At 54.0% G+C, this 15,597-nt stretch overlaps 1 protein-coding gene across 4 annotated transcripts in view; it reads right to left on the reverse strand.

Moving 5' to 3' along the window:
* The window catches only part of ANXA11 (annexin A11), a 42,333-nt gene that overhangs the window by 6,029 nt on the left and 20,707 nt on the right, over positions 1–15,597 (reverse strand). For 2 of the 4 annotated variants that reach the window (XM_086381767.1, XM_086381768.1), the window contains 10 exons: positions 10,618–10,680; positions 9,051–9,163; positions 7,776–8,162; positions 6,424–6,511; positions 6,086–6,180; positions 5,341–5,454; positions 3,131–3,221; positions 2,678–2,757; positions 2,487–2,543; positions 364–457 (listed from right to left, as the gene is read on the reverse strand). In XM_086381767.1, the coding sequence (XP_086237893.1) occupies positions 364–457; positions 2,487–2,543; positions 2,678–2,757; positions 3,131–3,221; positions 5,341–5,454; positions 6,086–6,180; positions 6,424–6,511; positions 7,776–8,162; positions 9,051–9,163; positions 10,618–10,672 (1,174 nt within the window). In that variant the 5' untranslated portion in view covers positions 10,673–10,680. Of the gene's footprint in view, positions 1–363; positions 458–2,486; positions 2,544–2,677; positions 2,758–3,130; positions 3,222–5,340; positions 5,455–6,085; positions 6,181–6,423; positions 6,512–6,616; positions 8,163–9,050; positions 9,164–10,617; positions 10,681–15,597 lie in introns of all 4 variants that reach the window. The other 2 variants (XM_086381770.1, XM_086381769.1) reach the window with 2 other exon arrangements.

Genomic DNA, 15,597 nt, shown 5'->3' on the forward strand with positions numbered 1-15,597 from the left:
TAAAAAGAATGTATAAATGTGTAAAACTAATTCACTTTGCTGTACAACAGAGATTGGCACAACATTATAAATCAACTATATTTCAATAAAAAAAAAGAAATTAAAAACTGCTCACAAACAAAAAAACTCTGAAAAAATTCTAGCAGGTAAAGATACCAACCATCAGGACGACCCCCTTTCTCTCACCTCCTCCCTCGCTTTCCTCAGAACCAGATGCCAGCATACGCTGGAAACATGCTGATAAAATCCTGTAAATCGCCACTAGGGGGCTCTTTCAAGGAAGTGAAAGGCCCCTGCAGTGAGGAACTGCCAAGTGTTTCTGCAATCCGTTTCCTGGCTACAGGGAAGCCAGGACAGCCTTACCTGCCACCAGGTGGGCCCGGCTCCGGGAGCACAGAATCGCATTGAACTTGGACTCATCTGTTCCCAGGCGGTTCTCCCCGGCTGCATAGAGCTCCTGGACAGAAGATGGACAGATAGGCATGCAGGCCTCACCCCTGACTCCAGGCCCAGGTCACCTAGGACAGCTGGGCAGAATCTCTGGGCCCTGAAGCCCAGAGGGGTGGGAAAGGGGGGCAGGGCCCCAGCTGAGTTCCATTCACTGTGCTGAGACAGATGCCATCCACACATCCCCTGGGCCAGGAGAGCCAAGGCCGCTGGGTCCGGGACAGGCAAGGAACCAAGGGGCAGCAGCACAAAGGAGAACACAGGCCTCAGCTCTAGCTCGACTACCCTCTTGCCACGGGACTCCAGACAGGTCACTGGCCCTCTCAGTGCTCTCAGCTCTAACGTGGGAAGCGTGAATTAGATTCAGGGTCACCAACCTGAAAGCCCGAAGGGGCCACTGGGAACTTAAATGCAGGAATCAGGGCAGTTTAAGGCCGGAGAGTGGTGGGGACCATGGGGACTACACAGAGGTGCTTCTCAGCTGAGAACAGGACAGAGAAACAAGGCTCACAGCCCCCAGATCCACTTTTCATGCAGTGGTTTAGTTGCTAAGTCGTGTCCAACTCTTACAACCCCATGGCCTGCCAGGTTCCTCTGTCCCTAGAATTTTCCAGGCGAGAATACTAGAATGGATTGCCATTTCCTTCTCCAGGGCATCTCCCCAACCCAGGGATCAAACTTGGGCTTCCTGCACCGCAGGCAGATTCTCTACCAACTGAGCCTGGGTCTCCTGTACTGCAGGCAGATACTCTACCAACTGAGCTACCAGGGGAGCCAGAAATCCAGATGTCCATATGAAATTTCTCATCTTAAAGGCAATTTCCCTATCTAGAAGCGGAAACACATAAGACAGTAACTATTACAATTGATAGATCGCAGCTATGGATGTGGGACTTCATGTGATAGGTGCCTACCATTTCATTGCATACACCACTTTATGTTTGTAAATGGGAAGAATGTGCAGTTTCCTCTTAAGGTCTAAGCTCAGTATATATGCCAATTGGTAACCTTTGAACCAGACAGCTCCAAAGTGCCTTCCGAGCCTCAGGTAGCAGCAGCTCGTGGACTTAAAGGCACAAATGTCTGAGGGCAGAAGGTGCCCATCAGGGGCTCAGAGACCCCACAAATCAAGGTGAAGCCAAGCAGGTCCAGAGGTAAGAAGGCAGAGTAGTTGGCACGAAACCCTTCAACCAAGGCAACTTCTGCCTGAGCTAAGAAACGGCCTGGACAGGAAACAGCAATGGAAAATCCCCACAGGGCCAAGGCCAGAGCCTGGGGCTTTGAGGATGTCCAGCCCTGAGTTCAGTTATGGAAATGGGGGTCCCAAGCCAGGGAGATGTTAAGGAGGGGTCCGGGACCAGGGCAGGGGCAGGCGCTGTCTGGGCACAGGGAGTGAGCGAGGCGTCTGGGCCTCTGTCCAGGCTCTGCCTCCAGGTCTCTTGGGACACAGCTCTGCCTTCCTGGGCCTCAGTGTCCTCACCTGGACACCTTGGTGCCCGCCAGCCCACCAGGAAGCCAGGGCCCTCTCCAACCAGAACTGCTACGGTGGTCTGACATCATCAGTGGGAAACCCAAACTCCTCTTGAGAGGCGCTTGGATGCCTGGACAAAGAGAGGAAACGGCCAGAGACAGTTCCCATTTTGGTCTGCAGTTCACACCAGGCTGGGGACAAGGGCAGAATTCTCAGGCTACACAACTAACATGGCAGCTGGTTTCTAGGTTCAAATCAAAAGCTTAACAGAATAATGGTCTAGTCAATCAAACACAAGACAAGTACCGAGTCACATGAAATCCCACATCCATCACTGATCTCCCAACTGTTAATATTATCCCACATGGTCCCTCCTACAGGGCAGGAGACTGAAGGCTATGGAGGTGGGGTGACCCGCTCAAGGTCACACAGTTGATAAGCAGCAGAGCCTGTGAAACTCAGAGAGTCTGGAATCCACTCCTAATCTTTGCTGTTTCCACCCCTCATAACACACGGAAGTGGGAAACGCCCCTGCTCAGGAAGCCAGGGAAGCGGCCATCACACTCACCTGCACATCTCTCTGGACAAGGGTCATGTCCACGTTTGTGCTTTCATCCCGGTTTCCCTGAAAGGAAGCAGGCAGTGAGGCAAGGGCACTCCTTGGAGTCACATCCCTCCCTCCATCCCTGCTCCTCTTCCCCGTGACTCAGACGTCCACCTCTCCCTACCGTAGGCCCAAGCTCTGCCCTGGGAAAGTACCTGAGAGAGAGAGATGAGGAGCCGCTGGAAGTGCCCTGAAGTGTCGCTCCGAATGGCCTCCTCCAGGGTCTTTTTGAATTCTGAAAGGGAGATGCAGGGAAGGGCCACCCTGTAGCTCCGTGGACCAAGCTGCCCACTGCACACAGCCAACAGTGAGCACTGGCACGAGGAGACAGGTGGCCCACCCGGCCCCCAGGAACATACAGCTGGAGACCAGGAGGGCTATGACTCCCAGGCTGACCTGGCCCTAGTCACGCCCAGGTTCTCCCTCAGCCCTCCCTTAACCCCAGCTACCTGCTTCTGTGTAAACAGCAAGCAGGGCTGGGCCTGGGATGGAAGCCCAGTGTACTAGGGATGGCAGGAGATGAGGAGACAAGGTCAGGAAGGAAGAGTTCAGGCCCCTGGAGGGAGAGGGTGTGGCCCAGGCGGGTGAGGCCCTGGGGCCAGCCTCACCTGTCTTGTAGACTCTGTTCAGCTCCCGGATGTGCTCGTTGCTGCGGGAGGCCAGGATCTCGATCAGGCAGGCTTCATCAGTGCCCGCCCCCTGCGGAGCCAGAGCGCATGACAGAGCAGGAGCTTGTGACAGCCTCCTTGCTGGCACGCAGGGGAGAGCAGGTGCCATGATCCCGCAGGAAACAAACCCCAGTGGGAAAGGCCACAGACACAGACCCACCTGTCACGCTGCTGCTGCTACCCTGGCCTGAAGCAGCCAAACTCCCCACACAGTCCCAGGAAAGTCCCAGGAAAGATAGCAACATGGTGACAAATAGAGGTCCATTTGAAGGATTATCCCCATTCCATCTTCCAGGACACCAAGAAATCAGAGAAGTGTGGTGACTTGTCCAAGACCACACTGTAAATGGTGGGGCTGAGAGGCGGACCTAGATCTGTTTTATTCCAATTCAGTCCATGAATAAGGTGACAAACTGAGAAAACGGTTTGAAAGCAAGAGCATGAACATGTGGGAAAACCTGACTCCCATAGTGGAGAGGGGAGCATCTGGAGACACCTAAGGAAAGGGAACAACATTGAGGATGGAAGAGACAGCTGAGGAAGGGACAGTGAGGAGGCAGGGGACAGGGTCAGTAGCCTGGCTTCTGCATCGGGTTGCCTCTTGGTTCTGATGATCACTAGCTGTGTGACCTTCGGCATGTTACTTCACCTCTCTGTGCCTCTGGCTCCTTGACCATAAAATGGGAGTGATACTGGGGGCACATATGGTAGGTGTCCTGGCAGCAAGAGAATGAGGAAGGACTTTCTTGACATAAGAGAAACCATTTCTGGCCTAAACCATTTTGTGACCTAAGCCTGGCCACAGTACTTGTCCTTAAGGAACAACAGAGCAATAGGCAAGATAACAAAACATATGTAAAGACCCTGGGTTCTGCGTCAATGGTAAAGACAAGCCCGAAGCACTTTCTTGAGCTGTTCTACAGAATTTAAACCCCCTTGGGCACTCAACCACCAGAACAACTGGAACCTAAGGGATGATGATGTTGACCTTTTTAGGTATGGACTCTGTGGACCATTCAAGCCCCTTCATGAATATGTATGTGTTAGCTTAAAATTTCCCCAATTTTGCAGTTCCAGGAGACACTGCTTTGGGAAAGACCCCTGATGTTCTTACTTGCTGCAAGTAATAAATCCTTCTCCTGCTTCTTGGGCTTCCCTGGTGGCTCAGAGAGTAAAGATTCTGCCTGCAATGTAGGAGACTCGAGTTCGATCCCTGGATTTGGAAGATCCCCTGGAGAAGGGAATGGCAATCCACTCTAGTATTCTTGCCTGGAGAATCCCATGGACAGACAAGCCTGGCAGGCTGCAGTCCACAGAGTCACTTTCTCCTGCTCCTTGGCTTAGTTGTGTCTTTTGACACCCACGGAGAGATGAACCTAGTTTCAGGGGATGTCCCTTCAGGGCAGGAAGAGTCACTGTGCCCACTAGGCCCTGAGGAATCTTAGATTCCTTCTGGGGCACCTGCTCAGCTCACAAGGACTCCCCCATCTGTGGGAGTGGCCCCAGCCCATCCACAGGACCCCTGCTGAGGGTCTTGGCAGTCACAGGACTAGGGGGAGGCTGAACCCAAACAAAGTCCATCAAAACCTGCCTCCTGTTCGGAATTTGGATCAAGGGACAGCTGGCCTCTTCTGCGGCTGGATCTCTGACAGGTACTCAGGGAGGGGCCCACAAGGATGCTGTACCAAAGAAGGAGAGGCACAGAAGCAGATGGAAGAATAATGCAGACACTCAAGCAGCAGGCATGAGAAATGCTGCCCAGTCCCGTCCTTCTCCGAGTCAGGCTGCTGTCTCTATCCTCCTGATTCTACACCCTGGTTCTGCTTAAGCTCCTCAAGAGTGTCCTGTTATCTGCTAACAACAGAGTCCTGATGAATGAGGATGACGTCAGCCACTCCTCCCACCCCTACTACCACTGATCACTGATTTCCTCTGAACCCCAGCTCCCACCATTTAAGGCAGAGAGACTCAGATGCTCCCTGATGATGAGTGATGCCTCATTTGCCTCTTGGAGGAGCCACCAGAAGTTCCCTTTTCTACGGCACTTGGAGCCCAGGAGCTGTGCTGACAACAGTAGCTACTAATTGAGCTAAGACACACACGTGGTCTAGGTCTTTGTCCATCATGCCCACACGCCAGAACATACACACCTTGATAGCTTCCTTTATCTCATAAGCGTCAAAGAGGACAGGGGTCTTCATCAGGGCCAAGATTGTCTTCTCAAAGTTTCCTGACAGTTCAGATTTCAGATCTTTGATCAAATCCTAATTGGACATTTAGACAAACAAAAAAACCTATTTTGAGAATCCACGGAGGTGACCAATAGGGAACAATATCCCAGATCCAGCAGCATTTACAGAAAAGACAAACCTCAGGCCCCAGACTGACCTACAGAATTGTAACCTGCATTTGAACCAGATTCCCAGGGAACTCATAGCCCATTAACGTAGGAGAGACACTAGGCCAGAACACTAGCCTGCATGTACTAGCCTATATGTACTCAGTGGTTATCTTTCTATTAATAAGATCCAGAAGCCCCCAAATTCAAACTTCTATGTGTTCAGTACTTAAAGCCTCTTCCTTCAAAGAGAAATAACTTGCCCATGGTCTCGGTGAGTCACAGCAGAGCCAGGACAGAACCCAGATCCCTGGGCACCTCTCAGCAAACTTCAGTACCCTGTGGACTCTGGGATTTCTGCTTCAGAGCATCCTTTGCCTCTAGAAGATGCCATCAGTTGAGAGCCACCAAGAAATGCCCTAACATGTCTTACGGTCCATCTAGGAGATCCAGGTCCCAGGGAAAAGCAGGAGTAGGCTGCTCCTATCAGGAGGATATGCCCTGATTCAGAAAGGAACCCCTGACCTTCCCTGTGGGTCCCAGGAACCAACACTCACCTTCCCATACGCTGTCTTGAACGACAGGAGGATCTGCTGTCGTTGCTTGTTGGAGCGACTACCCAGGCAGTCAATGATGGCCTGCTCGTCAGTCCCTGGTGGAAGGAGAGGTGGGAGTGGGCGTGGGGTCACAGGGATGTTCTGTGGCTAGAGACTTTCTTGGCCTGGGCCCTCCAATTCTCCTGAGCATCCGAGATACATCCCCACATCCACTCTCTTTCTCTAACACGGGGCCAGGCCGCCTCCACCCAGCGACCCCAGCCCACAGAGCCACTGTGTAACTGCCGAGGGAGTCAGGGGGGAGGCAGCTGGGACTCGTGCCACCCAGGGTCTCTCACCAAAGCCCTTCATGGCCTTCCGCAGGACTTCAGCATCTCGCAGGGGGTCAAAGCCAGATGCATCTGTGATGGTGCCTCGGTTTCCAAACTACTCAGACAGACAGACAGACAGACAGTAAGATGCTGCATTTCCTAGACGTGAGACTGCCTGTCCAGACTCTGGAAATGACCTTTCTTCTAAAAGTTGGGGTACCTGAAGGAGCCTGCAGTTGACAGCACAGGAGACTCAACACTGAGTCGGCCTAATGTGACCATCGCCTGTCCTCGTGTCCTGGCACTGAAGCATCTGCCGGGCTCCCATGGCGAGGAGCCTACCTAGAGCTGAGTCCTGATGCTGAAAATCTACCCTATGCCCGGGTCCTCCAGGCCAGGGCTCCAGATGAAGGGGAGGCCTCAGAACAGGATTCCAGCCTCTCCTCAAGGCCTCAGCACTGCACATCGGGGCTCCCCTAACAGGCCTGCTTAGCCCACTCTGTGCACATCAGAAACAGGTGTTCCTCCGGGATGCCTTCAAGTGTCCAGCCTTCACGATGGTACATGCAGACCGGCTACCTCCTGGATTCACTCTGGTTTCCTGGCACTGTGTTCTGGACTCTAGGACCTTCTTGCCTGCTGGACTTCTTCCTCAAATGACGGCTATGCTCCAAGCACACTGGATTTTTCCTGCCTAAACTCTCCCTTGATGGATGATCTAGGACAAACTGGCTTTAACAGAGGAAATAAGCTGAGAGAAAGATGAGGGGAAGGCAGAGAGGGATGATGCAGAGCAGGGCAGGGGTAGGGGGATGTGTGGGTGTTGGGGAAGGAGGGGAATGGACCCTCTGGCTAAAAATATTAGTCAACCACATTCCACTAGCCCTGTGCTTGGCTGGTTTGGCTGTGTAACCATGACAATGAATTCTAGGCTCTGCAAACATGAACTGCTCTCCAAAATGAGCCAAGAGCAGTCCTGAAAGAACCGCCAACAATTTTCCACACTCAAAGGGGCTGGTTTTGAGTCTGGGAGGGCACATCCAGAGATTAAAGACTAAGAGCCACTGGGCAAAGGCCTTTTGAGACAGTTCTCACAACGCCCAGGCTGTAAATAACACAAGAGGAATGAAGAGTACCTGGAGCGTTCAGACCCGCCTCGCACAGGGACCCTCTAACCAAGCTGGGACAAACAGGGCGGCTCCCTGGGCCCTCAGGAGCGCAAGCAGGGGTGGGGAGTCCGTGAGAAAGTGACACTGAAAACCACAAGTCAGAGCTACAGGGCTGAGCCCTCCCGCATCCCTGCGAGGGGACACTAGGCCACGTGTCTCTGGCCCTTAGGGCCAGGCCTGGACAGGCAGCAGCACAGGGTTGGCACTTACCTGAGCTGGGGACACGGCAGGGGTGACAGTCCCAGAACCTGAGTACCCTGGATAGCTTGGCACTGGCTGCTGCCCAGGAGGTGGCACTGGTGACTGTCCAGGGTAGGTCATGGGCGGCTGTCCAGGGTAGGCCCCTGGGGGCTGCTGTCCAGGGGGCAACATGGGCTGGCCTGGCACAGGGGCCCCTGGGTATGGCGGATATGAAGGCATCCCGGAGGGTGGGTTTCCTCCAGGGGGCGGGTACATTCCATACGAAGGAACAGGCTGCTGGGCGGGAGGGGGCTGCCCGAAACCCCCCGGGGGAACTGGGGGGTAACCACCCCCAGGGGCCCCCGGGTACAGGTTTGGCACGTTGGCTCCTCCAAACGTCCCGGACATGTTGGCTGCCTGAAAGTCCACAAAGCAGAGCCTTAGACTAACAGCCCTGGAGAGGTAAGGCCACACTCCATCGTCTGTCTGCCCTTCCCCACCCTGAGCCTGCAGCGGGCGCCCCGGAGCCACACTCGGCTCAAGCTGACTCCGAGCACCACCAGCCTCTCAGCAGGCCCACCGAGCCCACCCACCTGTCCCACATGCCCTCCACCTGCACCACTGACCCCTTAACCTGCCTGTGCACCACAGCAGCCACACTCACTTTAACACAACACCACTGTCTCCCCCCAGTGGATGGTAGGCACTCCTAGGCTAGGGTTTTCTATCCCCAGCACCTACAATGGGCCTGGTGCAAATTAGGCTATGTAGTGGTTGCACTGTTTACACTGCGCATACGTTTATCTTTAGATTATAAAATCCACCATTTTATAAGCAAATCAAAAGTAGCACGCCTGCCTGTGTTACCTGCCCCCAGGCCCAACCAGGACAGTCATCCACATGTACAAACACAGACAACACACACCTGCATCAGTCACATGTGCGTGACACACACACACCCCCTCACCCCCCTCCCGTCCCTATGCTGAGCGCATACAGAAGGTGCACAATGCATATTCCTCACCCTGACCCAATCCCTCAGCGCTGAAAGGAACCTGGAAGACCACACAGCCCAACACACTCCCCCACCCCTCACTTTACCGTCAAGAAAAACGAGACGCACAGAGGGACAGTGAACTGGTGGGAGCCTTGATGGAAACCCTTCTGTCCTAAGATATGGTTCGACACCCTCCGTGCCCTCGGGTAAACACACACCCCTCTGACACCATGGAAGCCAGCGGCCTTTCTCCCTCTGGTCCCACGAGAGTGGCCCCCAGGGCAGCCCAGTGGGCGGGCTGGACTCACCACTCCTGAGAGGTAGTCCTGGTTGAACTGCCCTGCATAGTTGGCCACATTATCCAGCCCAATGGGAGGCATGGTGGGTGGCGGGTAGCCAGCACCTCCCCAGGCACCGCCACCTGAAAGCAACACCCAGTCCATCAGCCCCCCGATCACCCACCAAGAGGACAAGGCAGAGACATCAAGCTCCCAGGCAGTCAGAGAGGAGGCCAAGCAGGGCCTTGGGCCGTCCTACAGGCAACAATGAAAACACTCAGGCAACAGAGTCTAGCCTGATCCTGCTGCCAGAGAAGAGAATAAATAAGGAACCTTCCCCACTTTTCAGGGAGGAAGGACCACTCAGCAAACACTCCCAAGACTCTCTGTGGGCTAGTAAGGCAGGAGGGCCAAGGGCAGACCTGCTCTCCTGGGCTCACCACCATGGACCAGGAGTACAGACAGGTCACTCAGGGAGGCTGTGCCGCGCCCAGCAGAGTGCGGAGCTCAGGGAGCACTCAGAGTGCAGAGTGACGGAAAAGCACAGCGGGTGGGGTGGGCTGTCCCGCTGATTTGGTTGTATGCTGTCACCACACGTCTGTAGGAGGCAGGGAGAAGCAGGATGACAGGACAGAGGCAGACAGGGCTTGGCTGTCAGGAGGACAGTCGGGGAACAGCAGTAAGAAGTCCCAGCTCTGACACCAGCAGGACCGGGGCATGTGCCCTGAGCGAGCACTCAGCCATCCTGGCTCAGCTTCCTCGTGTGAAGTGGGGATAACTGGTGATGGCCTCGATTGCTATAAGGAGGATTAAGAGAGTTACTGCCAGTCAGGGCTTAGCTGGGAGCCCGGTGAGTGTTCATGTGACAGCCCTCACCGTAGCCCTCACAAGTAGCACAGCAGCTAGCATCATGGCTGGCCCGTCAGAAACAGCCCTGTCCATGGCAGCGAAAAGGCCCTGGGGGCCTCCAGTGTGGCTTTCCAGCTCCGGGACACCTAGGACAGAGCTCCCCAGAGTCACTTGCCAGTTCCCACTCTTCCTGCTCAGGTGCCGACAGAGGTGGAAGTGCTACTGGCCCACAGCAGCAGCTGCAGCAGCAGCATCTGACCTTCAGCGACCACCTCCCCGTCCTGCGCGCAGGGGCCCTGCTGCTGGGAACCACGAACCGTGCGCATAGGGCAGGAGGAGCGACGGGGCAAGTGCCACCGCGCAGTGCTCCAGAGGACCCTGTGCCAGAGCCTCTACCCGGCTATCGAGGCCCTGTCTGGGCCAGCCCCGTGATGGAGACGCTTGAATTCATTTGCAAAGGAGAAAACTGAGTCTCAGAGAATGGAACATGTTCGTCTGTTCCTATCAGCTAATAAAGCGAGAGACTGGGGCCTGGCCTCACCCTGGCTTTTCATAAGTGGCTTCAAACCCTGGCCTCACCTGGCCCCAGGACCCAAGCTCTTCTCCAGCCCCTTCCCATCTGGCTGCACTGTGCAGGTATGAAGGGAGCAAGGAAATGACTGGAAAGCACCATCACTCCCCCACTCTCCATGCCTAGACCCTCTGAAGAGAGGGCAATCCCTCCCCCACAGGCCCCAGACCTTCTTACCTGGTGCACCTGGTGGGTAGCCACCTGCGGGCGGGGGGTAGCCTGGATAGCTCATGGCTAGATCTGAAAGGAAAGAGTAAAGTGTGCTCAGGCTCGTTGGAGAACAGTGACACCCACAAGCCAGCCCCAGCAGGAGGAGCTGCATCAGGCCTGACCTGGGGTGGGGCAACCCAGCTCACCCTTTACCCACCAGGCCCCTGCCAGAAACAGCAATCGGGGCATTACAGGATTCGCCACCCACTAGCTGGTGAGTTACCTTGTACACCCCTTTCACCCAGGCTCCACTCCCACCTGTGCTGACAGGGATGCTGCACGTGTGACGCTGTTCTCCCATCTCATTCTCAGGGGGCCAGGTCTATCTGCCTGGATTTCTTTGTTACCATCCATCCAGCACTGGGGAAAGCCCATGCTCCCATCTCCCTGCACCCAACCTACAGACCCTGAGCAATCCACAGCGGGCTCCAAACTGGATCTGCCCCAAACTACACTTTTGTTCTCCAGCCTCTGGTTCACCCGCCAAGGGAATCCCCGGGTACGGGATGACCATCCCTAGAAGTAAGGAGAGCCCTCAGGAGGGCTCATCTGATCAAGCGAGGCAGTACCATCCTGTCCCTACAGATGGAGCTCAGAAAGGGCAAGAGCCTTGCAGGTCGGCAGTGAGGGAAGGAGACAGGCCCAGAACCTAGAATTCTTGGTGATGGTGGGACACCTGCCCTCACAAACCCCTCTCTGCACAGATCCTTCTGCCGTGTCTCACACCAGCGGAGCTGCCCGGAGGGACACGAGCTGCTGTGATATTACAGTCTCAGACCATCAGGAAACCTGCTTACTCTTGCCAATCAGTGGCTATTACAATTTAAGAGGCACCGAAGGACCAGTGAAAGCGAGGAAACCTGTAGGCTTCCTTAACAATCACACCTGCTGAGCCCAGGTGAGCAGCTCCTCCTTGCACGCCCAGCCCCAAGCTAGTTCTCAAACTGCAGTGTGTGTCAGAACCCACATGGAGAGCTTGTTAAACACACTGCTGGGCTCCATCCGCAGGCTTTGAGTCAGTAGAGCCAGAATTCGTATTTCTAACTAGTTCCCAGGTGATGTTACTGGTCCAGGAACTCTGAGAAACACCTCTCTAGACACCATTGCTACTGCTGAGTCACTTCAGTCGTGTCCAACTCTGTGCGACCCCATAGACAGCAGCCCACCAGGCTCCCCCGTTCCTGGGATTCTCTAGGCAAGAACACTGGAGTGGGTTGCCATTTCCTTCTCCAATGCATGAAAGTGAAAAGTGAAAGGGAAGTCGCTCAGTAGTGTCCGACTCCTAGTGACCCCATGGACTGCAGCCTACCAGGCTACTCTGTCCATGGGATTTGCCAGGCAAGAGTAATGGAGTGGGTTGCCATTGCCTTCTCCCCCAGATACCATTATCCACCTACAAAATTCTGGGCCGCCCTTCCCGGCTGCACTGGAGAACTGCGCACGCTGTTTAAGGAAGATGAAGGGCTTCCTTAAGGTACCACTGGTCCCCACGAGTCTGGTTCTCAGCCCTCTGGGCTTGGTAATTTATTTGGGTCAGTGGGTCCACGGGTGACTGCAATGGGAGGCCAGATGGTGGCCTAGTGACCTTGCAGAGAGCGAGAATCGGCGACCCGTGGTGTGGGCCAAAGACCTCCTCCCAAGCACGCTGCAATGTGGCGACTAAGGTCCCCAGTGTGCTGCTTTCAGTCTGACCCCTGTGCCAGAACCCTGAGGCCTCGCTGGTGAGGCAACACCCTGGGGATCTGAACTGATGGATAGGCCAGGAACCTCCTCGTGGAATAAAGAGGAGCCGCCCGTCTGAAAACCAGAGGAGCTGCAGTCCTGTTCGTGACACCTTTCTCCCTGGAGACCACCTCCCAGAGGAATGAGCCTGGCGGCCTCACCCACAGCGCGATGGGAAAACAAAACGGAGGAGCAGGATACTGCCCTGTTCCCCACTTCAAAGTAAAATGTCAGCCAGACCTAAGCTTCAGACTTCAGAAGTAGCCCTTATCCCCAAAGATAAAATTAAGCTTCTGTGTAAGACCGAAATAAGGAAAATAACATAAAGACAAGAGAAAGGACAAACTCAGGAAAAACGTTTTATGGTAAGAAAAAGACCAATAACCTTTAGAGAAACTCAAATGATGCAAACTACGACAGAAAAGGAACACTAGATGTTCACGCTCACTAACATGGTGAGGCTCGCCGAGTAAAAACAGAGATGTTGAAATTAAAAATGACACAGTCTTTGACTCAGAAACTCTACTGGAAACCTATTTCCCAGATGCACTTAACTGTGACATTTACTATGACAACAAGAAGGAATCCCTAAATACCCACCTGCAAGAGGCTGGTTAAATAAATCACAACGGATCCATACAAGGGATACTCTGTATATTACATTCGTGTATCTATATATTATATTATACACTTCAGAATTAGCCAGCTCTATGAGTGGCGATTTGAAATGATCGCCATTATTAATCAAGGTGTAGTACTGTGTGTACGCTAACTTTAAAAAAAGAAAATGTACAAATTTAGCGCTGAACACACACACACACACCCTACAATCCCTGGAATGTTAAACAAGAAACTGGGTAACACTGATTGCCTCTGGAGGGGAAAACTGGAATAGAAATGAAATTCACTGTTTATATTTGCATTTCTTGCCACATGCATGTGTGCCTATTAAAAAAACAACTTTAAAAAAGACCCAATTCAGGTAGGGCTTTCTGAGCTCACTTGAGGTTGTGGCTGTTCTTCCAAGATTTGAATAACTCACACAGGGTCCATTCAGTGCAAGGCAGCCCGGCTCTGAGCCTGGGCTTAGGATTATTACATAAACACACCACGGAACTTGGACCTGGAAGGACTGCTAGGGTTCCTGCCTGGGGCCGGGCCGCAGGCCAGCCCCAGCCACTCACAGGGAGATGGTGCTCATTCCCAGAGCTCCGCCCTGGAGGGTCCCACAGGCCGGGTCTAATCCCACATCCAAGGAACAGTGCTTCCTCCCGTGCCCCCTGGCTTCCCCTCTCCCCAAAAGCCCACCTCCAGTCTTCCCCTCTTCTGAAAGAACAGTCTCATTTGCTTCCCACCATTTGCTGCCTGAGGCAGTTCCACGCCTGTGGCCCACTCCCTTCTCGTTCACAGAGCTCCCTGGGAAGCAAAGGCTCCAGGTATGGTGTGGAGAGCCCACGGCAGTAGCTCCCCAGCCTCCCTGCACTGGTAACACTTGCATGTTCTGGACAGTGGAGACAGGGTGCTGACTCCTGTTGAATTTCCCCCCCATTCTACCTGTTGCTCCAGCCTACAAGATCTCCTGCAACCCGGGCCGGTATCAGGCATCTTAGCACTCTCTCTCAGCTTTCTTTTATATTCACTGGTTGGGAAAAAACGGCATTTGCGTTCTTCCCAGTGAGTGACACTGAAAAGGCGCTCCTACACTGTCGCCGCCAACCCCTCCCCACCCAGGACCACTCAATCAGTTATTGGACCACCTAACTCTACCACAGCCCGATCTACACCTGTTTCCTCATCTAGTTCACGACAGCAGGAAGAGGGCCTCTGTCAAATAAAGATGTAACACATCTCTCCCCATCCCCCACCCACCTACAGCGCTCCAGTTTATCTGTCTAGGAACCTCCATGAGAAAAGCAAAGGCAGCCAGAGAGCCTGGGTTGAGACCTTCGGGGGCCCAATACTCATTCCCAGTGCCCTGACTCGCCCCTTCCCAACGACGACATGTCCTAGATCAGCAGGCAACTCTTAAGACTCCCAACATCTACAGTCTTCCCCTCACCTTTTAAAAATAATTTTACTTATTTATTTTTGGTCGTTGGGCTTTTGTTGCCGCGCAGGCTTTTCTCCAGTCGTGGCCAGCGGAAGCTACTCTCCAGCTGCAGTGTGTGGGCTTCTTGTTGCACTGGCTTCTCTCGTTGTGGAGCACGGGCTGCAGGGCGCTCGGGCTTCAACAGCTGCACACGTGGGCTTAGCAGTCAGCAGCTTCCAGGCTCCAGAGCATAGGCTCAATAGCTGTGGTGCATGGGCTTTGTTGCTCCAAGGCATGTGGGATCCTCCAGGATTAGGGATTCCACCCATGTCTCTTGACTGGCAGGTGGATTCTTTACTACTGAGCCACCAGGGAAGCCCCCCTCTTTTTGTGACAATTAGGAAATTTTTATGGCCCAGGCTTTACATACTCTAGCCTCCACTTTTTCTCAAGAGGTCACCAGCAGGGTCCACTGCCCTTGGCAAAGTTAGTCTAGCACCCGGGGTACCATATGCGACTCAGAGGGGAGTTTGGGCAGGGCATAGTGGGGTGGGGGGGCCCTCACCTTCCCTTCCACTCTGTCCAACCCTCACTCTGCACAACAGAAGGTAATACAGTGACTACAATCCTGCAGATCTGCTTTCTCTTGGGAACTACAAATATCACACCTTCCATGCTGACCAATGCCTTCCTCCTACTTCTGCCCTTTAACAAAGAAAAAAGGTGCCTGAGTGGGATGCTTCACAGAGTGGACAGGCCGGGATTCTGACAGGCCAGGCACATCCCTGTTCTGTGCCGGCTCTCATCAGGGCACTCTGTCTTGGGACTCATTGGAGAGGGCCTCCAGGTGCCACAGGCAGCTGGCCTCTTCCGGGACTAATCCAGTTCCTAGACACCAGCCTCTGGGGAACTTTCAGCCTCAAGTACTGCCTCTCAAGATGCAGCACAAATACCACCCTTCCCTTCCTTCCTCACTGGGACCATCTACCTGCAGCTGTGCACCCAATTTCATCCAGCTGTGGCCCTCTCTGGCTAAACTAGGGCTTCTCATGCTTCAGGCTGCAAAACAATCACCTGCTGGACTGTTTTAACCCAGACTGTCAGGTTCTGGCCCCACAGTCTCTGCAGGGTGGGTTTGGGAACTGGCCCCAAAATGCTGATGCTGCTTGACTCTGGACCAGTTTCTGTAGCACTGC

This window comes from Bos grunniens, chromosome 28 (assembly GCF_055505025.1).
Source record: "Bos grunniens cultivar Pamir isolate PY7600 chromosome 28, Bosgru_T2T1.0, whole genome shotgun sequence".
NCBI lineage: Eukaryota > Metazoa > Chordata > Mammalia > Artiodactyla > Bovidae > Bos > Bos grunniens.